We start from the raw sequence: 24,213 nt of genomic DNA, 5'->3' as shown, positions 1-24,213 counted from the left end.
AAGGCAGCAGCCAGCTCCCCAGCTGCTCGCTGTCCTGTCCCTGATCTCACCACTTGCATCAGCAGTATTAGACAGCCTCCAGGCCCTGGCTTGCGGGAAGGCCAGAATTAAAGGCACGAAGCCGTCTTCCCAGTTCTCCTTGTAGCCTCTCGGTGCTTAGGAGAGCAGAATAGTAGAACCCAGTTGTTTCCCAGGGTAACCACTGAGTAAATCAAAATAATGATTTACGAAATACAGCCTAGCAATAAGAACATGCAGAAACCACGCACGTGTAAGTGAGTGTTTGAAAGTAGTGTCCCACGCTGCAGGTTTGTAGTAGTCAGCCTTTCGTTACCACAGCCGAAATGCCAGAGAGGAGCGCTTAGGAGGGAAGGCTTCTTTCAGGTCATGGTTCGGAGCTTCACAAAGTAGGGTGGCCCTGTCGGTCTGGTGTCCGATGAGGGCAGTGGGCAGCAGAACTGGTGTGGAGGAAAAACCATGTAGAGAGCCAGGAGCAGGTATGCCTGTCCCCACGCCCATGTGCGTCTCCCTTTATAACTCCATGGTTCAGTCTTGGGGCCGACCCCAGCAGCCTCATGCCCTAATCACTTCCCGGAGGCTCCACCTTCAGACCCCATAACTGGGTCCTTCCCACCCTTAATAAGACTTTGGAGACCTTTAGCACACGGGCCTTTGGGCGACGCGCAAACCAGTATGCAAATCATATCGATGCTTATCCCGCTAAGCATCACTAAAGACCTTTCCGCTCTTCTTTGGAAACCGCCTCTGGAGAGAGTCGGCTGGGTCCCCCGACAGCCCAGGGGTGCTGGGGCCAGGCTCCGGCAGGGGTCTCCAAAGCCAGAGTGACTTACAGAAAGTTGGTGCTCACGTTCCTGGCTGGAACCTCGGCCAGCCACCATGAGGGTGACGGGGAGGGCGAGCCGTCGCTGCAGCGCGTCCCCGGCGCTGTGTGACGCCCGTGTCCTTCACAGGTGGGGCTCTTCGTGGACTTCTTCGTGCAGCTCTTCACGCAGCTCAAGTTTGGCGTGGTGGAAGCCTGTATCCTTTGTGTGGTCGTTGGACTGCAGTGGTCACTGAAATTCTCTTGTCTAGAAATGGGTGTAACAATGAGCATGTTATTTTTTTAAAGAGATTTATTTTATTTATTTGAAAAGCAAAGTTAGGCAGAGGCAGAAAGAGAGGTCTTCCATCCACTGGTTCACTCCCCAAATGGCCGCAACGGCTGGAGCTGGGCTGATCCTATCCGAAGCCAGGAGCCAGGAACTTTCCTCTGGGTCTCCCACGGGGGTGCAGGGGCCCAAGGACTTGGGCATCTTCCACTGCTTTCCCAGGCCACAGCAGAGAGCTGGATTGGAAATGGAGCAGCCGGAGCTTGAACTGGTGCCCATATGGGATGCTGGGCACTTTTCAGATCTTTTTGAAGACCCCTCACATTTATGGAACCAGAGCTATGTGTATCAACGTGGCTTATTCTCAAAAACACCAACTTGAGAGACCCCTCATCTGTAGGGAAATAAATGCACCAAAATCAGCATTTTAATTTCTGTTTCCATGAACTTTGAGGTACTCTGATGTATAAACATTTGTTGAATGATGGAGTTAATGTTATCAATTGGTGAGGAAGAGATGGGCTATTTAATAAAAGATTCTAAGATATGAGTTATCCGTATGGAAAAGTATAAAATTAGATTCTTATTACCTACTGTAAATAAAGATAAATCCCAAATGGATTGAAGATGAAAATAAACAAAACTTCCAGAGAATTTATGATGTCAAAGGAGAATACTTCCTTAAAATTCCAGAAGGAACAGAGACTGGAAGGAAAAAGATCAAAAACTGTGACCACATCAGAGTGCTCTATGTATAGCAGGACAGAAAGCCCTAGAAACAGCGCCGAAGCATGAAGTGAACAAGCCCACAGCCTGGGAGGGGCTGTTTCCTGTGTGTGTGAGAGACCAACAGTCAGCAGCTAGAATGTGGCCAGGTCTGCAGCTCAGTAAGAAAAACCAAATTCAGGACAACAAAGAACAAAGTGTGTGCACAGGAAATTCTCAGAACAACTGAATGGCCAGTACACCCATGGGGAAAGGTCAGACGGGCACGCTCCTGGGACTCGTGTGTTCCTCTCCTAGGTGTAACGGGAGCACTGTAGTGCATGTACACCGTGGAATGGGAACATTGTAGTGCATGTACACCGTGTAATGGGAGCACTGTAGCGCATGTACACAGTGTAATGGGAGCACTGTAGCACATGTACACCGTGGAATGGGAGCTACATGTACTACAGTGTGTACTACAATGTGCAGCAGCTGCTTCTGGGGGAGGAAAATGAAAGTCATTTTTAGTTGTTAAACACGTCCAGAGCGGGGCCGGCGCCATGGCTCTCTTGGTTAATCCTCCGCCTGTGGCGCCGGCATCCCATGTGAGTGCCAGGTTCTAGTCCCGGTTGGGGCACCAGGTTCTAGTTCCGGTTGCTCCTCTTCCAGTCCAGCTCTCTGCTGTGGCCCGAGAAGGCAGTGAAGGATGGTCCAAGTGTTTGGGCCCCTGCACCTGCATGGGAGACCAGGAAGAAGCACCTGGCTCCTGGCTTCGGATCGGCGTAGCTCCAGCCGTAGTGGCCATTTGGGGAGAAGAAAGGAAGACTTTTCTTTCTGTCTCTGTCTCACTGCCTATAACTCTACCTGTCAAATAAATTAAAAAAAAAAAAGTCCAGAGCGAATAAGGCGTAACTCAAGATTTGTTAAAGCTAGGACCTTAAGCGTTTGTTGCATCTTTGGTGAGATCTGAAGTATTTCATAATTTTTAAATGGTTCCTAACGTGGACGACGTTTGGGTCAACTCTAAAGTCCTGTTCATGTGGGAAACCCACAGCCGTGGTGACTTGAAGCCGCAGGGCTTGCAGGGAGGGCCGGGAGGTGAGCCTTCCTTGACCCGCTTTCTGCAGCCGTGGAGGAGTGCAGCCAGAAGGGCTGCCTCGCCCTGTCCCTCCTTGAGCTCCTGGGCTTTAACTTGACCTTCGTCTTCTTGGCCAGCCTGCTTGTCCTGATCGAGGTGAGGAGGTCTCATGGCCTGTCGGCTCGGGCGGTGCTGGAGCCGAGGACGCAGTTTCCAGAGTGTCAGGCAACAGCTACAGTGATGGCAGATTCCTACAGAAGTGGCCCCTTGTTCGCTTAGAACAGTTCTGGGAAGTGAAGGCTCCAGCCTCTGATGAGAGAAAAGAGGAAAATTCTAGGTTGGGTGGCGGTTCTCAGCCCTGGCAGCACACTGGACTCACCCGGGGAACTTTAAAAAAAACCACTCCTGCCTGGGCCCCAGCTCAGACGAACGATCAGAGTCCTTGCAAGTGGGTGCCACCTGGGTTGCTGAAGTCCCTGGGTGACGCTGACTCACGGAACCTGGTAGAAGCAAGACAGGGCCTCCGGTTCCCCTCAGACCTGCTGAGTCAGGACCTCTACAGGTGGGGCCCAGCCCCTGCGGCTAACCCAGCCCTGCAGGTGAGCCGGTGCCGCCGGGGAAGATGGGAAGAGGCGAGCGTGGTGAGGGCGCCTGAGGGGCCAGTGGGTTCGAGTTCACGGGTGTGTTTGTTCTCACCCACCAGCCGGTGGCCGCAGGCTCTGGCATACCCGAGATCAAATGCTACCTGAACGGCGTCAAGGTGCCAGGCATTGTCCGGCTCCGGACCCTGCTCTGCAAAGTCTTCGGAGTGCTGTTCAGCGTGGCTGGAGGTGAGGGGTCCTTGATCTTTCTGGCACTCAGGGTGCAAAGGTGACGAGACGCTTTGTTGTATGTTAGTTCATTGAATCTGGAGGGGCCTCCCACAGGCGGGTGTCTGCCCCTTGTGTGGTTGGGTTCTTTTTTAAAAACAGACAGTATTATTCAGAGAGCCCTTGACAAACACAGCGTTCTGTTCTGGAGTAGAATGGCCATCAAGATGGTTTGTGGAGTTGGCAAGCTTTTTGTCTGAATGGCCAGATGGTAAATCATTGAGGCTTTGTGGGCCAGGAGAGAAGATGAGGGATATAAAATACAAGAATATAAAAGCCACTCCTGCCTCCCAGGCTGTTTAAGAACAGGCAGGGAGCGGGTCTTGGCTCATGGACTGTACTTTGCTGATCCCGGATTTAGCTGTGAAGAGTGGGGCCAGTGTTGTGCCACAGTGGGTTAAGCCACCACTTGCGACTCTGGCGGCACCCGTATCAAAGCACCAGTTTGAGTCCTGGCTGCTCCGCTTCCAATCCAGCTCCCTGCTAATGTGCCTGGGAAGGCAGCAGGGGATGGCCCAGGTGCTTGGGTCCCTGCCACCCACAGGGGAGACCTGGATAGAGTTCTGGGCTCCTGGCTTTTGCCTGGCCCAGCCCTGGCTGTTGTAGCCATCTGGGTAGTGAACCAGCAGATGAAAGATCTCTCTCTGTGTCTCTTTCTGCCTTTCAAGTAAATAAAATAAATGTTAAAAAAATTGTTAAAAAAATAGTTTAAAAAAAATAAAGCATATTTTTCTCTTATAGCAATACTTCAAACAGAGCTTGTTTAGTGAGAATTTGACTGTCTTATGGAGTCGTGCCCATGTCTGTTTCTAGTTTGTCAAGAGAGAGTTTATGGAGCAGAGGTCTCTGACCCAGAGGCCCTCTGTGCTGGCTGACCGTCTTCCCTCTCTCCCTGTCCCCAGGGCTCTTTGTGGGGAAGGAAGGCCCCATGATCCACAGTGGAGCCGTGGTAGGAGCCGGCCTCCCCCAGGTGAGGGCAGGGACCAAGAGGACACAGCCCTCCAAGTGGGCCTCCTGGGCAGGAACGTCCACCGGGAGCTCCCTGACCCGACTCGGGAACCTCATTCCACTCGGGGTCGATAGGAAAACGATGCTGGCTCCCAGGAGCGTGCGGAGCTTCCACGGAAGTGGAGCTGGCTCCCTGCTGAGTCCCAGGAGCAGGGTGGCTGTGGACAAGTCGCCGTGGAAGGTCCCCTGGTGCCCCCCGCAGCCATTGCCCACTGCATCCGTGGAGAGTGGCATGGCCGGTCACCTCCGTGCTGCCCGAGGCCCGGAAGCTGGGAGCGGCAGCCAAGGTGGCCTCGGCCACAGCTCTGTGCTGATTCTCGTGTGGCAGAGCCGCAGTAGCAGCTGCCTGCTGACGCTGTCTGCCTGCCAGATTGCTCCCACGCCGGCCCATCCTCTGCGGCCGCCCTAGGGCTCAGTTGTCATCATCCCCATTCTCAGATGAGGAGACTGAGGCTCTGAGGTTGGGAAGCCAGCTCCGGCTCGTACAGGCTGTCCCGCCTTCCGGGGTTAAAGCATAAGGCCTCTCCATTCCCCGTGAGCCGTCACTGGGAGACACTGCCCTCCCAGAGCCCATCTCTTGATCTCGCCCTGCTGCTGCCTCACCTGCCAGGTGTCCCGGAAGTGAGCTGAGAGGTGGACGGAGGCCCGCAAGGGAGGGCAGCGGGAGAGGCTGCAGGCCGGGCTGGGACACCCTGGGGCCTCCCCTTGCGGGCCCGCCCTGAGCGGGTGCGCGCCGTCCACCGCGGCACTGTCGGCTCCTCGGCTCCTCCTAACCCTTTGCTTAGCTCTTTCCCATTTTTCTTCCTGACTTGTTGACTGCACAAAATGCAGTTTGTGAAAATTCGAGAAATGTGGGTGGGGGCAGGGAAAATCACTTCCTCCCGGAGGGAGCCGCTTCCTTTTTCCACGGTGCCGTTTTGGGCTCTTCCTCCTCCTGGCCCACGCCCGCCCAGCTGTGCCCCAGCAAAGCGGCCTCCGTGTGCCAGGGACTTCTGCGGCTCTAGTCCTTGAGGGCTGCTCTCTGACTTTATCTGCTCTGGTTTTAGTTTCAGAGCATCTCCTTACGGAAGATCCAGTTTAACTTCCCCTACTTCCGAAGCGACAGGTAAGGAAGGATGAAGAATTGCAGCCCATGCTAGGCAGGCTACGTGTAAAACCCAACCATCAGAAAAGGAAGTAGTAGGCTTTGAGTTATTCTGAAAGCAAGGAGCACAAGAGCCACGCTGGCCTCATGACTTTTATTTTATCCTGCTGTAAGGCCTGGAAACCTCTCTGGCCAGGAAGATGGTCCCGGATCCAAACCCAACTAAGGGGCGGGTGTCTGGCCTAGTGGTTGCAATGCTGCTTGGATGCTGCATCCCGTATCAGAGTGCCTGGGGTAGAATTCTGGCTCCAAGTCTGATTCTGGCTTCTTGCAAACGCCTGCCCAGGGAGGTGGCAGACAATGGTCAAAGTAGCTGTGTCCCTGCCCCCCTCACGGAGATGCAGATGGAATTGCTGACTCCCGGCTTGGTCTGGCCCCGCCTAGGCCACTGAGTTTGCGGAGTAAAGCAGCTGATGGGAAATGTGTTTCTCTCTGTCTTTCCAATAAATTGAAAACAAACAAAAATTCAAAACCCAAGCAAGAAAGGCTCAGGCAGGCGAATTATCAAGAAGGTATTTTGTGTTCCCAAATGATCGTCTTGGTCAGCCGCCTTCCTAGGTGGGAGGCGCTCTGCTCAGAACACTCTGGCCCGTGGGTGTGTGCGTGGTGCTACCTGGCACACCTCGTGGGGCCCTGGGAATCCGAGGTTCAGCTGAGGCCTTGGGCCACCTTCTCGTTCTGGAAATTCCCCGAGAGCTGCTGTCCACCCGCCACACGTGACCAGTGAGCGCCGTGACGTCTCCCCGGTGGCAGCCCTGCTGGGGACTTGCTTCCTGATCTGGGAGCAGGGAGGTGACGGTGCCGGGGATCCCCGTTCCCAGTGCTGAAGCCCCCCCCCCCCGAGGCACTGCTGATGCTGAGAGCCAGAACCAGGTCCTGCCCATTCGTGGCCCCGACTTTCCCTAGGTCATAAGATAAAATATTCGCGGATAAGTGAGTTGGAAACAGCCTTTGATGGGGGTTCTTACCTGGATTAAACGTCTCTCTCTCTTCCCCAGAGACAAGCGAGACTTTGTGTCAGCAGGAGCCGCTGCGGGAATCGCTGCAGCTTTTGGGGCTCCTATTGGGGCGACCCTGTTCAGCCTGGAGGAGGGCTCGTCTTTCTGGAACCAAGGGCTCACATGGAAAGTGGTGAGGAGCACCGTCAGTGAAAACCAGCTCGTAGACGGGACCCCACCCTCTAGAATTTCACGGGGTGCCCCGCAGGAGGGCTCCCGTGGCTCTGTGGGCGGACGAGCGGACTCAGCTGGAAGTGCCCCGGCTCTGGCCCCCATCGCCTCCCTCGCGGACTTTCACTCTTTCACAACTGCGCTCTCCGCTCTTGCCAGACAGCAAAGGCCAGATTACGCTGCTGCAGTCTGCCACGGCCGTGCAGGCGTGCGTTAGCGCTGTCAGGGCAGGAAGTGGCAGTCAGGACTGGAGCCCTGCTCCGTCCTCGGCGTAGAGCCTCCTCGCATGGCGAGTGCCTTGTTAGGGCAGGGTCTCGTCCGGAACAGGCTCTGTGCGACGCTGCCGGTTGAGTGAGAACGTCTTGGGGCGGGATGGAGAACTGGCCGCTCTGAGTTGTGTCTCCTGCGCTGTGCCCGTTCCCTGGATCCCAGCCTCCCTTCTCCTGGCCCCTGAAGGGCAGCAGACACTAGGAGGAAGTACTGGGGGGCCGGGGAGAGGCACACATCACCGGTGAATGTTCTTGTTTTCGTCACCACCCCCAGCTCTTCTGTTCCATGTCTGCCACTTTCACCCTCAACTTCTTCCGTTCCGGGATTCAGTTTGGAAGCTGGGGTTCCTTCCAGCTCCCGGGATTGCTGAACTTCGGCGAGTTTAAGGTATGTTTTGCCCGACTCCCCCGGGATTTCTTACTTGACCCGTGAACACTGCTCTTACGGAGCAGAGAGGAGTGATGGGGCTAGGCTCAGGGTCTTCGGTGGCGGCGTCTCCGCCCCTTCCGTCTCGTGCACGCCCTGCTCGCTGTGAGCGGGGTTCCAGCGCGGCCCTGGCTCTGTTCTTGTCTCCTCCTCTCCTGTCCCTTCCTGCTCTCACGACCACACTGGTTTTTCTCTCTCCCTCCCTTTCCCCTTCTCTCAGTGCTCTGACTCTGATAAAAAATGTCATCTCTGGACAGCTATGGATATGGGTTTCTTCGTCGTGATGGGGGTCATTGGGGGCCTCCTGGGAGCCACGTTCAACTGTCTGAACAAGAGGCTTGCAAAGTACCGTATGCGAAACGTGCACCCGAAACCTAAGCTCGTCAGGTATCTGTCGTTGCCTCCCCGAGCCTGCTGGGGCTCCCTGAGTTCCATGTGGCCTGCGCCATCTCTCCCCAGGAAGACGGCCACAGGAGCAGACCCTGTCCCACGCCAGCCTCGGCTTCCTGGCTAAGACCGAGGGAGTCAGCAGGGTCGTAAATCTATACGCGCAGACAGGCTGAGACTGATTGGTGTCAAATGCTGGTTGACCTCCTGCCACCCCGGCCTTGCCTGAGGCACGTGGCACAGAGAGGATCCATGTGGCCCTGCCGAGGGGCTCCCTTGGCCCCGGACCTTCGTGGAAGGCCAGTCCGTTCCTCGGAGGGAGATGGCATGGCTGCAGCAGCCCGCTTCGTTGTGGCGTACGTGTTGCTGGAAGCCAGCACGGCTCTGACGGACTCTGCATGTGTGTGTTGACTGACCGGGGGCTGCTGCGAGTGCTCTGGGGGAGATGAGGGCTGGGGGCCGTCGAGTTCCTGAGATGAGGGCACCTTTTGATCGCAGTCAAGCAGCTGCGCTTTCCTTTCCAGAGTCTTAGAGAGCCTGCTGGTGTCTCTGGTCACCACCTTGGTGGTGTTCGTGGCCTCGATGGTGTTAGGAGAGTGCCGACAGATGTCGTCTTCGAGTCAGATCAGTAACGGCTCGCTGAAGCTCCAGGTAACCCCGGTGCGCCTGCTGCCTGTATCTACCCACAGAGAAGACTGCAGAGCGTGACTCGCCTCTGTCTGGGCACAGACGTGTTGGGTTCGTCATCCCACACCCGTGGCGGGTTGCTGAGAGACACTGGGATTTGTGGTTGCTTTTTCACCCGAGAGAGGACGTGCACCAGACACCCCGCTGACGTCTGCGGAGATGTCACCGTGGCCAGTCCTCGCCGGTGCACAAGACTAATGAGAAACAGAAGCTGTAGGAAGCTGGCTGCCCAGTGCTTCTCCAGCCCCCACGCACGCTCCTGCCACCCCCACCCCCCAGCCCCCGCTGCTTGCACTCTTGAACCTGAATCACTGCAGATGGGGAGGGAGGAGTGCCTGTGTCAGGTGCCTGGCTGCGGCACCTCTGGTTCTCTGCCATGCATCCTTGGTGCCTCTCTCTCTCCCTTCTCAGGGCTGTATGGTATTTTCCAGAACCTTTCTCTGAGTTAGGCATTGGGGTGTACTCTACCCTGTGTCGTTTGGTCCACTCCAGCGGGCCTGAGAGCCAGACGTGTGGTTCTGGCCTCCAGGGCCAGGCTGGTGAGTCGTCTCTGAGGGCTCTGTTTCTTGTTGCTCCCAAGTAGCCACAGGAGCCCTTCAGAGCCCCCTTGGGGCCTTTCGGTGGCTGCCTCCCCAGTCCGTGAGTGCCTGGCGTGTGCTGGATCAGAGGTTGGCAAACTGTGGCCTGTGGGCGAGTCCAGCCCTTCACAACTGCTTGTGTAGTGTGGTTCCGAGGCAGGAGTGGTTTTAACTTTTTCAAGGGTTGGGAGGAAAGGAAGGAAGGGGGGAGGAGGAAGTGGGGAGGGAAGGAGAGAGAGAAAGAGGAAAAGAGAACAGTAAAAATGTGCCACAGGACTGCGTGTGGCCGGCCAAGTCTAGGATATCTACTGTCTGGCTCTTTATAGGAGAGTTTTGCCATGGTCACTTCATGAGTGCATCAGTATCTTTCAGAATGTGCTCTATAATGAAACGTAGATATGGATGATTCAGAAACAAGCCTAAAAGGATTCTGTAGTCAAATGGGTCAACCAGCATTAAATAACTTTCTGTAATACAAGTCTCTGTAGGGCCTTTAACGTTCCCGCGAGCGTTAGCCATGTTTGTGTGCCAGATACTCCATGAGCACTTGCCAAGCGTGAGCTCATTGAATCCTCACCACCACCACGCTGGCCAACGGCGTTGCCCCCCCGCTACACGCGGGAGAACCGAGGCACGGGGAGACCCTGTCCAGGACCGCTCAGCCAGGAGGGCAGGGCCTGAGGGCAGAGAGAATTCCTGTGTTACAGATGAGGGAACCAAAGCTTCAGAGCCAAGGTCGCTGGAGAGCGGCCAGCAGGGAGTGCGCTCCGCCTCAACAGTCTCTGGGGGCTCCGAGAAGCGCCGTGATGCGTGGGACTCGGCAGAGCCCTCGGGACTGGCGTTCCCGCGTGCCTCGTTGGAGAAGCATCGCGCGTGCCGCCAGCAGGCCGGCAGCTCCGCCAGGCTGGGTCTCTTCTCTGTGCCATGTTCTGCTGACGGGGGCCGCGGTCCTCCATGCAGCTGGACTGCCGGCCAGGTTTGCCTGGGAGGATTATCAGACTCCACCTAGAATTGTTAGAAACCCGAGTCAGGGCCTCTCTGCGGTGTCATCGGGAAGAAGCCACGCCCTTAGTGGGTCTCTGTAGTAACGCTTCTGCACAGTCCACGCCCTAGAAGGCCAGGAGCCATCACCGTAACAGCCTCCCCTCCAGGGCGTCGGACGGCAGCAGCACCTCATCCTCCCACACAGGAGACAGCAGTAAGGGCCCGGAGTGAGCTGAGCGGACTCGTTTTCCCCAGTGTGGGCTCTGTGCACCAGCCCGGGTCTGGACGGAGGCGAGGCCAGGAGCGCGGTGTCAGCCCCCAGCCCGGTCGGGGTGCAGGTGCTTCCACAGCAGCTCAAGGCCGGGGCACTGTCCACTCGGAGCCAACCTCGGGGCTTCAGGTCAGACAGTGCCGGGACCCTCCCCCCAGATTCCCTGGCCTCGTCCTTCCATGGTCCTGAATGCTCTCGGGCCAGGCCTCCCACAGCGTCCCTTGTCAGTCACGTAGCGTGAGGTGAGGAGGCAAAGCCAAATCCCTGGTGAAGCGTGGTCGTGGTGACGTTTGTGTCACGAGTGTGGCTTGACAAAGGCCTTCGCTGGATTCTTTACTCACTGCCATCAAGATGCAAAGAGCTCAGCATCACGGTTGGCCGCTGCGCACGGGGAGCAGTTTTGGCCGCCTGTTCAATCTGCAGACTCGGATCTAGCTGGGGACATCCCCTTGAAGACTCAAGAGGGCCCCGGCAGGTGCCTTTTGTTGGCTTTTATGTTTGTTTAAGATTTATCTCTGAGTGTGAGGAAGAGTTACAGAGAGACAGAGACTTTCCAACTGCTGGTTCACTCCCCGAATGGCTGCAATGGCCAGGATTGGGCCAGGCTGAAGCCAGGAGCCTGGAGCTCCATCCGGGTCTCCTGCATGGGTGCAGGGGCCCAAGCACTTGGGCCGTCGTCCACTGCAGCAGGGAGCTGGATGGGAAGTGAAGCAGCCAGGGCCTCAAACTGGCGCTCGCGTGGGCAGCTGGTGCCGCAGGCGGTAGCTTGACCTGCGGCTCCACAGCGCCATGCTGACTCCGACTCCTGCCTCGCAGGTCACATCAGACGTGAACTCAAGCATCAAGGCGTTCTTTTGTCCCAACGACACCTACAACGACATGGCCACGCTCTTCTTCAACCCCCAGGAGTCCGCCATCCTGCAGCTCTTCCACCAGGACGGTGAGTGTTGCAGCAGGGGCTCGGTGCCGGCCTGACGGAGACGAGAGTTTCTGCGTCTGGGGCTGGCGTGAGCGGCGGGGTCGGGGGCGCGTGTGGAAGGACTGGGAGGAGCCGGGGTGGGCTGCCGGCCTGCAGCAGGCGCCTGCCGTGGCACTCAGGGCAGCTCTTGCCTTGCAGGAACCTTCAGCCCCATCACCTTGGCCTTGTTCTTCGTCCTCTACTTCTTGCTTGCCTGTTGGACTTACGGCATTTCCGTTCCCAGTGGCCTTTTCGTGCCGTCTCTGCTGTGTGGAGCTGCTTTTGGACGCTTAGTTGCCAATGTCCTGAAAAGGTGCCGTGTGTACCTGTGCGCCTGTGTGCACGCGTGTCTTACACAAGCACAAGTGTGCAAACCGCGGGCGGCCCGCAGCCCTGTCCGCCGTTGTTCTGAGCCACGGTCTCGGTCTCCTTCCTCACAGCTACATCGGCCTGAGCCACATCTATTCGGGCACCTTCTCCCTGATCGGGGCCGCGGCGTTGCTGGGTGGGGTCGTCCGCATGACCATCAGCCTCACGGTCATCCTGATCGAGTCCACCAACGAGATCACCTACGGGCTTCCCATCATGATCACCCTGATGGTGAGCGCCCCTCCCCGGCCTCGTCGGGCTCGGGGCCAGGTTCACCCAAGGGGCCTGTGCTCAGGTGGGGTCTGCTGTGTGTTTCAGGTGGCCAAGTGGACAGGGGACTTTTTCAATAAGGGCATTTACGACATCCACGTGGGCCTGCGAGGAGTGCCACTTCTGGAATGGGAGACGGAGGTGGAGATGGACAAGTAAGGCCAAGCGTTCGCCCACCTGCCAGTTTCTGGGTTTCTAGGATCCAGGCCTAGGGGACGTTGGGGTCAGGGAAGGAAAGAGTGACTGAAATTCTTGGGTAGGGAGAAGCAAGCACGTGTGTTTGCTGGTTCTTGGGTTTGTTTAGGAGTGGTGAGCAGCTTGGGTGGCAGGACAGGGAGCCAAGAGGCGTGGGGGCTGGAGGAGGCAGGGCCTCTTCTCGGCTGTGCTTGGCATTCTTAAATATGAAGCGACACTCGGGGTCACGGTTGTGATACGATTGAGGGTTTACACCAAGGGCACTCCAAGCCCCAGGAGCGAGGAGCAGCCTGCGTCACAGGTGCCTAGCAGAGGTTCCCGGCTGCGATGAGTCTGCCCACGGTCGCCTGCCGACCCGCTGAATCCCCCACCAGGATCCAGGGAACAGGGGCTTTGTCCTCAGAGGCCACTGCAGGAGCCAGCAGGCCTTTGCCGCACGGGGCCAGGTGCTCTCAGCCTTGCAAGCTGGGCCGAATCCACACCAGTGTGCTGTGGCGGCAAGAAAGCAGCATGATGTGAGCATGCGTGAGTGTGGCCGGGTGTGCTCTGTGGTGAGAGTGCGGCCGAGTGTGCTCTGTGGTGTGAATGTGGCGGGGTGTGCTCTGTGGTGAGTGTGGCCGGGTGTGCTCTGTGGTGAGTGTGGCTGGGTGTGCTCTGTGGTGTGAGTGTGGCTGGGTGTGCTCTGTGGTGAGTGTGGCCGGGTATGTTCTGTGGTGAGTGTTGCCGGGTGTGCTCTGTGGTGTGTGAATGGCCGGGTGTGCTCTGTGGTGAGTGTGGCCGGGTGTTCTCTGTGGTGAGAGTGCGGCCGAGTGTGCTCTGTGGTGTGAATGTGGCGGGGTGTGCTCTGTGGTGAGTGTGGCCGGGTGTGCTCTGTGGTGAGTGTGGCTGGGTGTGCTCTGTGGTGTGAGTGTGGCTGGGTGTGCTCTGTGGTGAGTGTGGCCGGGTATGTTCTGTGGTGAGTGTTGCCGGGTGTGCTCTGTGGTGTGTGAATGGCCGGGTGTGCTCTGTGGTGAGTGTGGCTGGGTGTGCTCTGTGGTGTGAGTGTGGCTGGGTGTGCTCTGTGGTGAGTGTGGCCGGGTATGTTCTGTGGTGAGTGTTGCCGGGTGTGCTCTGTGGTGTGTGAATGGCCGGGTGTGCTCTGTGGTGAGTGTGGCTGGGTGTGCTCTGTGGTGTGAGTGTGGCCGGGTGTGCTCTGTGGTGAGTGTGGCTGGGTGTGCTCTGTGGTGTGTGAATGGCCGGGTGTGCTCTGTGGTTAGTGTGGCTGGGTGTGCTCTGTGGTGTGTGAATGGCCAGGTGTGCTCTGTGGTGAGTGTGTGGCTGGGTGTGCTCTGTTGTATGAGTGTGGCTGGGTGTGCTCTGTGGTGTGACTGTGGCTGGGTGTGCTCTGTGGTGAGTGTGGCTGGGTGTGCTCTGTGGTGAGTGTGGCTGGGTGTGCTCTGTGGTGTGTGAATGGCCAGGTGTGCTCTGGTGAGTGTGGCTGGGTGTGCTCTGTGGTGTGACTGTGGCTGGGTGTGCTCTGTGGTGTGTGAGTGGCCGGGTGTGCTCTGTGGTGTGACTGTGGCTGGGTGTGCTCTGTGGTGTGTGAATGGCCGGGTGTGCTCTGTGGTTAGTGTGGCCGGGTGTGCTCTATGGTGTGTGAATGGCCAGGTGTGCTCTGTGGTGAGTGTCCTGGGTGTGCTCTGTGGTGTGAGTGTGGCCAGCTGTGCTCTGTGGTGTGACTGTGGCTGGGTGTGCTCTGTGGTGAGTGTGGCCAGCTGTGCTCTGTGGTGAGTGTGGCCGGGTGTGCTCTGTGGTGTGAGTGTGGCTGGGTGTGCTCTGTGGTGAGTGTGGCTGGGTGTGCTCTGTGGTGAGTGTGGCCGGGTGTGCTCTGTGGTGTGAGTGTGGCCGGATGTGCTCTGTGGTGAGTGTGGCCGGCTGTGCTCTGTGGTGTGAGTGTGGCCGGGTGTGCTCTGTGGTGAGTGTGGCCGGGCGTGCTCTGTGGTGTGAGTGTGGCCGGGTGTGCTCTGTGGTGTGAGTGTGGCCGGGTGTGCTCTGTGGTGAGTGTGGCCGGGTGTGCTCTGTGGTGAGTGTGGCCAGGCGGGCTCTGTGGTGAGTGTGGCCGGGCGTGCTCTGTGGTGAGTGTGGCCGGGTGTGCTCTGTGGTATGAGTGTGGCCGGGTGTGCTCTGTGGTGAGTGTGGCTGGGTGTGCTCTATGGTGAGGGTGTGGCCAGGTGTGCTCTGTGGTATGAGTGTGGCCGGTGTGCTCTGTGGTGAGGATGTGGCCGGGTGTGCTCTGTGGTGAGTGTGGCCGGGCGTGCTCTGTGGTGAGTGTGGCCGGGTGTGCTCTGTGGTGTGAGTGTGGCCGGGTGTGCTCTATGGTGAGGATGTGGCCGGGTGTGCTCTGTGGTGAGTGTGGCCGGGTGTGCTCTGTGGTGAGTGTGGCTGGGTGTGCTCTGTGGTGTGAGTGTGGCCGGGTGTGCTCTGTGGTGAGTGTGGCTGGGTGTGCTCTGTGGTGAGTGTGGCCGGGCGTGCTCTGTGGTGAGGGTGTGGCTGGGTGTGCTGGCAAGGCTCCCGATGGGGCCTCCTGTGGTGACGGAGGGATGAGCAGGGCCCGCACTCCGCAGGATGACGTAGCGGGGAAGGGGATTCCACACAGAGGGGGTCACGTGCAGAGGAAGTGGAAGCACCAGGAGACGCTCTGGCTCCAGCAGCCGGGAGCTGGTTCAGAGAGGCCCTGGCGGTCCAGAGGGGTGGGAGCCACGCCCGGGCGCGCTGCTGAGCTGGGTCGGCCTCCCCCTCCCTCAGGCTGAGAGCCAGCGACATCATGGAGCCCAACCTGACCTACGTCTACCCGCACACCCGCATCCAGTCTCTGGTCAGCATCCTGCGCACCACGGTGCACCACGCCTTCCCGGTGGTCACGGAGAACCGGGGCAACGAGAAGGAGTTCATGAAGGGCAACCAGCTCATCAGTAACAACATCAAGTTCAAGGTAACGAGCCAGCCCGAGAGGCAAGGTGGGTGCGGGAGACCGGTGGCCTTCGGCGCTGACACTTGGTGCTCGCCGCTCCCTCCAGCTGGGGTCATACGGCGGGCTCCAGGGAAAGCTGGCACTGTGTTCACTCACTGGCACCGTGAGTGTGCATGCACCGGGGAGGAGGGGCTGTCAGGTCCTAATGTGTGTTGGTTCTGCGGCAGAGCCGGGCTAGACCTCTGTTTTCCATCAGCAGATCTCATCGTTATCTGCTGAGTGCAGGCATCAGGGAGGGTTCTGGGAATGCCCGCAATAAACCCAGACTTTGACTGCTTCGGGAAGAGAAGCAAGTCAGCTTGGAGCTCTGGGACGGAAAGGAGCCGTACGTAGCCCATGTGTAGGGCCTGGCCACGCCCTCGCGTCCCAGAAGGAGCAGGCACCTGCTGTTCTCTGTCCTCGGGTCACCTGCGTGAAAGGCACCTGCCATTGCCTCCCGCCGCGGGCTTCAGGAGCCTGCACACTGACGGCCGTCCCGCAGAGACGGGGTGTGGGAGAGGGTTCGTTCCCCTGTGCGGAACTGAGGTGCTGTCCCCACGTCAGAAACGGGGACGTCGGCCTGCAGACGCCACGAACTTCACAGCTGCGTCCGAGGAGGGCTCTGATCAGCTCCTTGTTTGTTTATTATTTCTTCTTTAATTTGAGAGACAGAAAAACGTGCCATCTGCTGGTTCACTCCCCAGATGCCCACCATGGCCAGGGCTAGGCTGGGCCAGGCCGGTGCCAGGCGGTGGGGACTCCATCCCGGTCTCCCACATGGGTGCAGGAGCTAGAGCGAGGCTTGCACCAGGCACCCCGACGCGGCAGGGGGGTGTCCCGGCTGGCGCCTTGACCGCCAGGCCCCTCTGCCTGCCGAGCACCGGAGCCAGTGAGTTCCCTGCGCTTCCCGTGGCAGGACGTGCTGCCGGGCCCTGGAGCTCGGGAGGGGCTGCCGTGTCCACGCCCTCCCTGAGAAGCCTCTGCCACTGTCCCCCTGCCTCCCGCAGAAGTCCAGCATCCTCACGCGAGCCGGCGAGCAGCGCCGACGCAGCCAGTCCATGAAGTCCTACCCGTCGAGCGAGCTGCGCAACGTGTGTGACGAGCACGTGGCGTCCGAGGAGCCGGCCGAGAAGGAGGACCTGCTCCAGCAGATGCTGGAGCGGAGGTGGGCGCCCCGCGGGGAGCTCCGGAGCCTCCGGGGAGGCGGGCAGGCGGGGGCGTGGCCGAGAAGCGGTCCTGCGAGGTGTACGAGGCGCGTCTGGTTTCTGTGTAACAGATACACCCCCTACCCCAACCTGTACCCTGACCAGTCCCCAAGCGAGGACTGGACCATGGAGGAGCGCTTCCGCCCCCTGACCTTCCACGGCCTCATCCTGCGTTCGCAGCTCGTCACCCTGCTTGTGCGGGGGGTGTGTTACTCGGAGAGTCAGTCGGTGAGTCTCCGCCGGCCCTGGGAGGCGGGAGGGCGCAGGAGCAGGGTCCCCGTGCCTCGGGGCGGGAGCCGGTTCTGGGCGCCCGGGCGTCTGCGGGCTGCAGTCCTGCACTGCCGCCACTGCCATCAGGTGGCCGGCGAGGCCGAGCAGGAGCGCTCGGTCCTGAGCCGCTGGCCAGCTGTCTCCTCTGGCCCACAGGCTTTGAATCCAGTTTCTGCATCTTTATTTCCGCAGGCGTGAACTTTCTTACTTAGGTTGTCGAAAGAAACGCCGTTCTTCTGCCACTTCCACCCACTTCTCGTTTTTCTGTTTTGTTTTTGGTGGGCGGGCGGGGGATGGGGTATTCCAGGTGATCCCTGTGGCCACCTGAGACCACCCACCCTCCCACTCCGTAGGAGGAGACTGAGAAGGACACCCAGGGACCTCGTGCCCAAACTGACTCCTGGGTGGGCTTCTGGCCATGGGGACAGCCCGAGGCCAGCTGGGCTGCAGAGGAGCAGTCACCGGGCTCGGGACAGGAAGGGTCCCAAGCAGAGGGTGAGGGGAGCAGCCTGGCTGGAGAGGGGTAGAGGTGGCACATGGCCCAGGGCAGGGGACTCCCGGGGGGATGTGGGCCCCGACCTGGATGCGGGACCCAGCTCGGCCTGGCCTGGTAGCACTCAGGGAGTCGGGGCTGCCCAGAGGGCAGTAGGCGAGGACAGTGTGTCAGCGTGAGGTGTGCCCTGGAGTCGGGGAGAGGGCGAGCAGTGGCCGGTGCTCGCCGTGCGCCCAGCCTGCGTGCCGCGGTGCCGGCCCCCGGCCCAGTGACAGTCGCTGTGCTGGGCATTTGGGAGGCTTGAGACAGAGCATTTGTTCTTTCGTGGTTCAAGGCCAGTCCAGTCTAGGGTCACACTCTCTCTGAAGGCGCAGGGAGAGGCCCCGTCCCTGCCCCTGCCTCCTTCCTTGACCGTCCCTGGCTGCAGAGAAGGCACTGCGGTTTGGCTTCTGTCACACGGCTTCCTCCCGGGTCCTCCCCCATTGTCATGGTGGCACCTGTCACGGGATCGAGGACACACCTCACTCTAACTTGCTTCCTGTTTCCAGGAAGGTCCCTGCGTGCAACTGAGGGCCTAGAACTTGGCCGTGTCTTGGTGGTGGGCTTGGTCACGCCGTCATCATTAGCACTTTTCTCACGTCAGCTTCTGCAGAGCCCAGATGCATCTTGGGGTTGCAGAAAGGGAGGTTCAGAGACTGGGGGACCCGTCCAGGGTGATTCAGGGTGGTCCGAGAACTGGCTTTGGGTTGAGCTGTCTCACCTCCCAGCTGCTGCTGGCCACAGCTCGGCACCATTCCGCCTCGCAGGGCTGTGACTGGTGAGGGTGGGGGTGAAGGCGGAGGGGCTCTAGGGAGACCAGTGCAAGGTGCGTGTTGCTTGGGATTGCAGAGCGCCAGCCAGCCGCGCCTCTCCTACGCCGAGATGGCCGAGGATTACCCCCGCTTCCCTGACATCCACGACCTGGACCTCACACTGCTCAACCCACGCATGATTGTGGTGAGAAGGGCTGGCCTGCCTGTTTCCTTGCCCCCCGGTGCCGCTGGCGTCTCAGGCCGCCGGTGACTGGTGCTGTCTGTCCTGCAGGATGTCACCCCATACATGAACCCGTCACCCTTCACTGTCTCGCCCAACACCCACGTCTCCCAAGTCTTCAACCTGTTCAGAACGATGGGCCTGCGCCACCTGCCCGTGGTGAACGCCGTGGGGGAGGTGAGTGAGCCCTGGGGGGGAGGGGCCTGCAGTCCTCCCTGCACCCCACCCTGGGAGAGAGGATCCTCCAGCCACGGGCTCCGCCAGGCCCTTCTCAGACCAAAGCTGTAATAGCCGTGAAAACCTTGCCCCAGGGCAGCCAGCAGGTGGCGCCAGGCTCCCGTAGCCCAGGGGGTGACAAGAAGAGGTGCGGAAAGAGCTGGCCTCGTTGCAGGAGGAGGAGGAGGAATCAGGGCCCGGACAGGGCAGGGCCACTGCGGGGGCCCATGCGGGCCTCCCGCCCCGCCGCCCTCACAGAGATTCAGAACGTGTACGAGAGAACTCCAGGCAGGCTGCTTGTGTGGGACGTTTTAAAAGCCGCAGCACGTAGCAATTACGGCAGAGTTTCCTCTTCGTCCTGCTACACAAGTGCTGCTGCTTCACTGTAGGAAGAAAGGAAACACAGAGTAGAAAAGGAGACAGAAATCAGCCCTGCGCTGCCCGCACCCTGCAGAGGCGCCGCGCTCCGTCTCTGCGTCTTCAGACTGAGACTGTGTGTGTCAGGTTTTAGTGGAAACGGAATTGGTGTTCACACTGATCGTTGCCTGACTTTTCACGTCATCTGTAGGCAGCTCCAGGACAGAAAACATTTACCTGTGGTGTCATTTTATTATGTTTGCGTTTGTTTTCTTATTATTGGAGAGACAGGTGTACGGGGGAGAGAGAGCGCTCTAGGCACTGGTTTACTTCCCCATTGCCTACGGTGGCTGGGACTGGGCCAGACTGAAGCTGGGAACCAGGAATCCAGTCCAGGTTTCCCACCTGGGTGGCAGGGACCCAAACGCTCAGACCATCTCCTGCCGCCCCAGGGTCTGCTTTAGCAGGAGACAGATCAGAGCGGAGCTGGGACGCAGCCCAGGTGCCCCCGTGTGGGATGCAGGCAGCTGACCTGCCAGGCCCGCCTCCTGCCCCATGTGGCACTGTAGCGGCCCCGTCTCTTCCGTAGTGCCCTGGGTTGTCGGCTGGCTAATGAGGTTCCACCCCAGTGGCCTTGCCCTGTTGCCAGATGGCCCCCGGGAAGGGGAAGTGTAGCACATGAGCCCGGCACGGCACAGCGCATTCGCACACGGTGCGGCCGCCCGGGTTGAACGGCGTTCCCTCAGACCACACTGCCGTCCAACAGTGTACGGGGTGGCTGTGGGGTACCCACCCCCAGCGACAGCTGGAGCTGCCGTAAAGGATTGTGGGAGAAAAGCCTTCGGCGAGGGTTTCTGCAAGACGGTGGCTGTACGTGGGCCCGCGGGCTGCACATGTGGGGCCTGAGAGAGCGCCTGCCCCGGCCCCCGGTTTAACCCTCGTTACCTGTTCCGTCTTTTTCTCATCTGAAAACTCGGAAGCCTTCAGTGGGCGCCTTCCCATCCCGGCCGTGCCCTGTGCGGGCCCCGACCCCACGAGGCCGGTTCTTTGCGCCCCTGTCTCTGCCTGTTGCCCTGCGGCTGATGCGAGTCTTTCTCGTTGCCCTAGATCGTCGGGATTGTGACCCGGCACAACCTGACCTACGAATTCCTGCAGGCCCGACTGCGCCAGCACTACCAGAGCCTCTGAGAGCCCGGCCTCCCCGGGGCTGCCGGCGAGGCGGCGCGCTCACACTCCGGCTGGCACAGCTGGCCGGCTGCGGCTGTTCCTGGGCTACCGAAGATTCCCAGTCACTACCCACCCACTCCCCTGGAAAGCCTGGAGCTGTTGGATGCTTTGGTGGTCAGAGACCCTGGGGAGGGCGTTGACCCCTCAGAGTGTGGGCTTTTCTGCCGTCCCTGGGCACAGGCCCCCAGGTGGAAGCCAGCCTGGACCCGGCAGAGGGATCCTGCCCCAGGCTTGCTGCTCTCCCCGACGGCCGAGCCATGGCCTTGTCATTTGCTTTAGGCCGAGGCAAACATGGGGGGTACCAGTTGTAAAATTAATTTCCGAGTTTAGGAATCAGGCACTGAGAAAGTTCCCCACGTTTTGGGGGCCCTCCTTTGTGGGGGCTCCTCGTGCAGACTCCTCGCTGATGCTGAGAGCCCCGTCCTGCCCTGAGCCCTGAGCCCTGAGCCCTGAGCGGTCAGTCTGAGGCTGGGGTTGGGCTGACGCCCGCCCTCATTTTTAACACATCAGCTTTGTCCCCCGTGCAAGTCGCTCCCGGCCTCCCTGGAACGCGTGGCTGCCCTGAGCCCTCCCCAACCTTCACCTCGTGATGGACTTGGCCTTCCCAGGCTCCGCGTCCGTCTGCTGGGGAAGCGGCCCCATCTCCGCGCGTCCTGGCCTTGCCCCCGAGTCACCTGGAAGCAGGGCTCCCCGAGGTGAAAACGTCCCTCCCGAGCCGGGGCAGTAGCAGGTGTGTGTGGACACAGCGGAGGTTGGCTTTGAGGAAGGTCCCCAGGCGTCGTGCGCCCTCCTGCCGCTATCCATGCCCGACCTCCTGGGACAGACAGGGGGCGCTGTGCTGCCGGGAGCGCTTCCTGCAGCTCACGCCTACAGTGGAAGCGCTAACCCCAGGGACCCGTCTGTGAGGGCCGACGGTCTCCTGGCTGGTTGGCCGCGGAGTGAGCCCCGGGGGCCCGGGCATTTGCACTTGCCATCCTCTGACTGCTGCACGGTCGGCGTCCTTGAGCCATGCAGCTGCCCTGTGGCTGGGCTGCTTTGGGATCCAAGATGGCGCCTGCCTGCATTGAGACTGCCTAACTGTGGAAGCCACCAGAGGGCACTGGAGCCTGAGCCTGCCCCCGCCCTGAAGTTCACTTCCGAGATGGCTGTGCAGCCTGCGGTGGGGCCGGCGGCGCTGCCCCAGGGCTGTTCCACCCGCTCGCCGCTGGGTACCACTGCTTCAGGACCATGTGCTGACCGCGGCTCCCTCCACCCCCCGTGTCCTTACCCCTTTGACCAAGTTTGAGTTCCTGCATGCACCTGCCTTGTGAAGTAGAGTGACATTTCAGGAAGTCACCAGGACCAAAAAGGCCAGCCCTGTCCAAAGTGATGGGGTTCAGCCAGCTGCCGCTTTATTGTAGGGTGGCTGGACCATTGTTTCTTCCTTTTATCAAGAGGGGAACCAGTTGCCCAAGTCAGGAGATTGGCAGGCCACCTGTCACAGAAGCCCCGCCCTTCCCCACCTGGGTGGGGTCCTGAGAGCTAGAGCAGCAGGAGCCCCGGCCTCAGGAGGGTTCATATCCCTGCCACGCCTGGAGGCTGTCTGGGCAGTGAGGGTGGAATGCGTCTCCCTCATGCACATTGTGTTGTGTTGAAGTCACCAGATACTCTGTTCCCGTGCATTTAATCCAGAGATTGACAGTGGAGTACACATGCCCCCCTCCTCCTCCGAACTGACCACGTGCGCACAGGGAGGCCCCCGGCCAGGCCTCGGCAGGCGCGTGGCTTCCTGTGCTCTTCCTCTCTGCCTGCCCTTCCCAGATAAGCCCAAAGAGGCCGGCTCCTCCCCGTAACAGTAACCACGTAGCTGAGCCTTGCTCCCTGGGTTTCTGCCCCGTGGAGAGCAGCGTTTCCTGCGTCTCACCCACTACCAGCCCTGCCGCCAGGCACTCAGATGAAACCCTTCCACAGAGCGGGAGTCGGGTGGGCCCGAAGTGTTCGTCTCCAGCTTGGTGTCTCGTGGCTTCCTAGCCAAGGCAGTGTGGGGAGTGGGGCCAAAAGTCTGGTCCCCAGGCCCAGCTGGGACCTTTGCACTCTGGGGGTGATTCGCTCATGACCTTGTTCAGCTGACAGTTCCTGGATGAAGTGGACACTCGCTTGGCCCAGGCGGCCGGTGACCAGAGAGTTTTCCCCGAGCCCGCGCTGCGCCGGGGCTCGCGGCCCCCTCCGCGCAGTGTCGCCCCTCGTGCCTGTGCACCTTGGCCGTGTCAGCATCGCAGCTTCTGTCTCTCTGTTTGCACTGTCTGTGTGCAGTGACGTTGCTAATCCCACTGTGTATATAAATGGTATTGTCCGGTTTTGTTTGTTTTTAATTTGTAAAGTCTTATTTTTATGTGAACTCCTGGCACCTGGAAGTTCTTGTGACGACCGTACCGCGTCAGAATAAAACGTCTGCCTCTGTCTCCTTTGCCCCTGGTCTCCACTGCGCCCTGGTTTCTAGTTCCCTCCCTGCCTTTCTACTGCGTACAACCTGCCATGCCGTGCCGGGAGGTGACGTGGTCAGGTTTCTCCGTACGCAGCTTCCCAGGAAAGACCCGGGCTCCTGCCTTAAGCCGTGAAGTCGCAGGTTTTCAGTTCCGTGAGTGTTACAGTGTGACTGTAAATGCTCTAGTTCCTGCTCGGTTCACGTCTTCACAATAGCCGTTCTGAACGTGGGACGAGAGGACACAGTGGTTTCACTGATGATGGACCCAGTCCCGTGGTTGTTGATGACCTCAAGTGGTCGCTGCTGTCCTGTTTGTCCCTTCAAGTGTACACTGACCCATCTTGTCTACCAGTCCCTTCCTCTTGTAAAAACCGCCACTTTTCCCCAGAGCAATACGTGGAGGGTCCGTTGGAACAGTGTGGTGGTCAGGAGCTGGCCTCACAGAGTCCCCCCACAGCCAGAAGCAGGGAAGTGGGGCAGCGTCTGTGACACAAGACCGCGTGGCCGGCGCTGTCAGTGAGATGACTTCGCCTCTTACCTGCTTCAAGTTGCCCCTCCGCCCCGTCAGTTCACGTGTCCCCTGCCCCACTGATTTCCAGGGCGTTTTCTGCCTGTGTGTTCACTCAGTGAAGACCCTGTTCTGGTGACCCCTGGGCGTGTGCGCCACTCGGCACTCTTCCCTCCTGGCCCCAGATCCCAGCGCCACGTTGGGACAGATGCCTTTTCCTGTCTCTTCCCCTGGTCCTTGTTCATCACTCTGCTTGGTTTCCTGCCCTTCTGTGTTTGAAGTCCAGGTAAGGAAGCAGCCAGTCCACCTCCACCGCCCAGCAGCCATTCATTTCTGGTCTCCCCTGCCCTCTCCAGGAGCACATTGCTACTTTTTGTTCCTCTTTTTCCAATTTCTGTGCAAGATCAAGAGGCTCAACCACACATTGAAGGAGCATGACCTGCCATGGGAGTGCTGAAGAGGCACTGACCCTGGGGATGAGGGCTTGCAGGCTGGGGACACAGGCACCTGTCCACATCCGGGACAGGTGGTGCTGGAGTAGTCACATACAGATGTGCCCAGAAGAGTAACTTTCAGTGGGGGGTTTGGTATCAACAAGGGAGGAAGTGGCTTTCACCATGAGCCTTGACATGTCCTTGGGAGGATTGGGTGCTGGTTGTTCGAGGGAGAAGGGACAGGGAGTGAGGGCACAGCGAGGCAAGCAGGGAGGTATGTCAGGGACTCTGGCGTGGAGGGAAGTGTGGGGGCCATGGCTGGGAAAGCAGGTTAGAGGGCTCCTGGTTGAAGGTGAGCCTGGCATCTGGGATTGTCTGGTTGGGACAACACATTTCAGAAGCAGAAACAAAAGCCTGCATCTTCTCCGGCTGCTCTCACCTCCGTGCCATCGAGCCCAGGCTGCTTGGCTGGATCTGGGCGAGGTGTCCACTTTTCAAATGCGAGTGTTAGTACACAAAAGCCTCAGCAACTTGTCAA

The 24,213-nt window shown here is 59.4% G+C and overlaps 1 protein-coding gene across 3 annotated transcripts in view; it reads left to right on the top strand.

Moving 5' to 3' along the window:
* CLCN6 (Cl-/H+ antiporter 6) overlaps positions 1-22,710 on the top strand; it is a 33,898-nt gene extending 11,188 nt beyond the window's left edge. The window contains 19 exon segments of one of the 3 annotated variants that reach the window (NM_001082074.1): positions 972-1,038; positions 2,945-3,051; positions 3,599-3,725; positions 4,667-4,734; positions 5,819-5,877; positions 6,915-7,047; positions 7,629-7,742; positions 8,002-8,168; positions 8,693-8,819; positions 11,505-11,628; positions 11,806-11,959; positions 12,087-12,246; positions 12,334-12,440; positions 15,265-15,451; positions 16,477-16,634; positions 16,746-16,902; positions 18,326-18,433; positions 18,521-18,646; positions 20,150-20,230. In NM_001082074.1, the coding sequence (NP_001075543.1) occupies positions 972-1,038; positions 2,945-3,051; positions 3,599-3,725; positions 4,667-4,734; positions 5,819-5,877; positions 6,915-7,047; positions 7,629-7,742; positions 8,002-8,168; positions 8,693-8,819; positions 11,505-11,628; positions 11,806-11,959; positions 12,087-12,246; positions 12,334-12,440; positions 15,265-15,451; positions 16,477-16,634; positions 16,746-16,902; positions 18,326-18,433; positions 18,521-18,646; positions 20,150-20,230 (2,331 nt within the window). 3 annotated transcript variants of the gene reach the window in all.
* Positions 22,711-24,213: the final 1,503 nt, after the last annotated feature.

This window comes from Oryctolagus cuniculus, chromosome 7 (genome assembly GCF_051225735.1).
Source record: "Oryctolagus cuniculus isolate XC-2025 breed Fujian yellow rabbit chromosome 7, ASM5122573v1, whole genome shotgun sequence".
In the NCBI taxonomy this organism is placed as follows: Eukaryota; Metazoa; Chordata; class Mammalia; order Lagomorpha; family Leporidae; genus Oryctolagus; species Oryctolagus cuniculus.
Note: the sequence above shows the minus strand (reverse complement) of the source record. Positions and strands in the feature narration are given on the sequence as shown.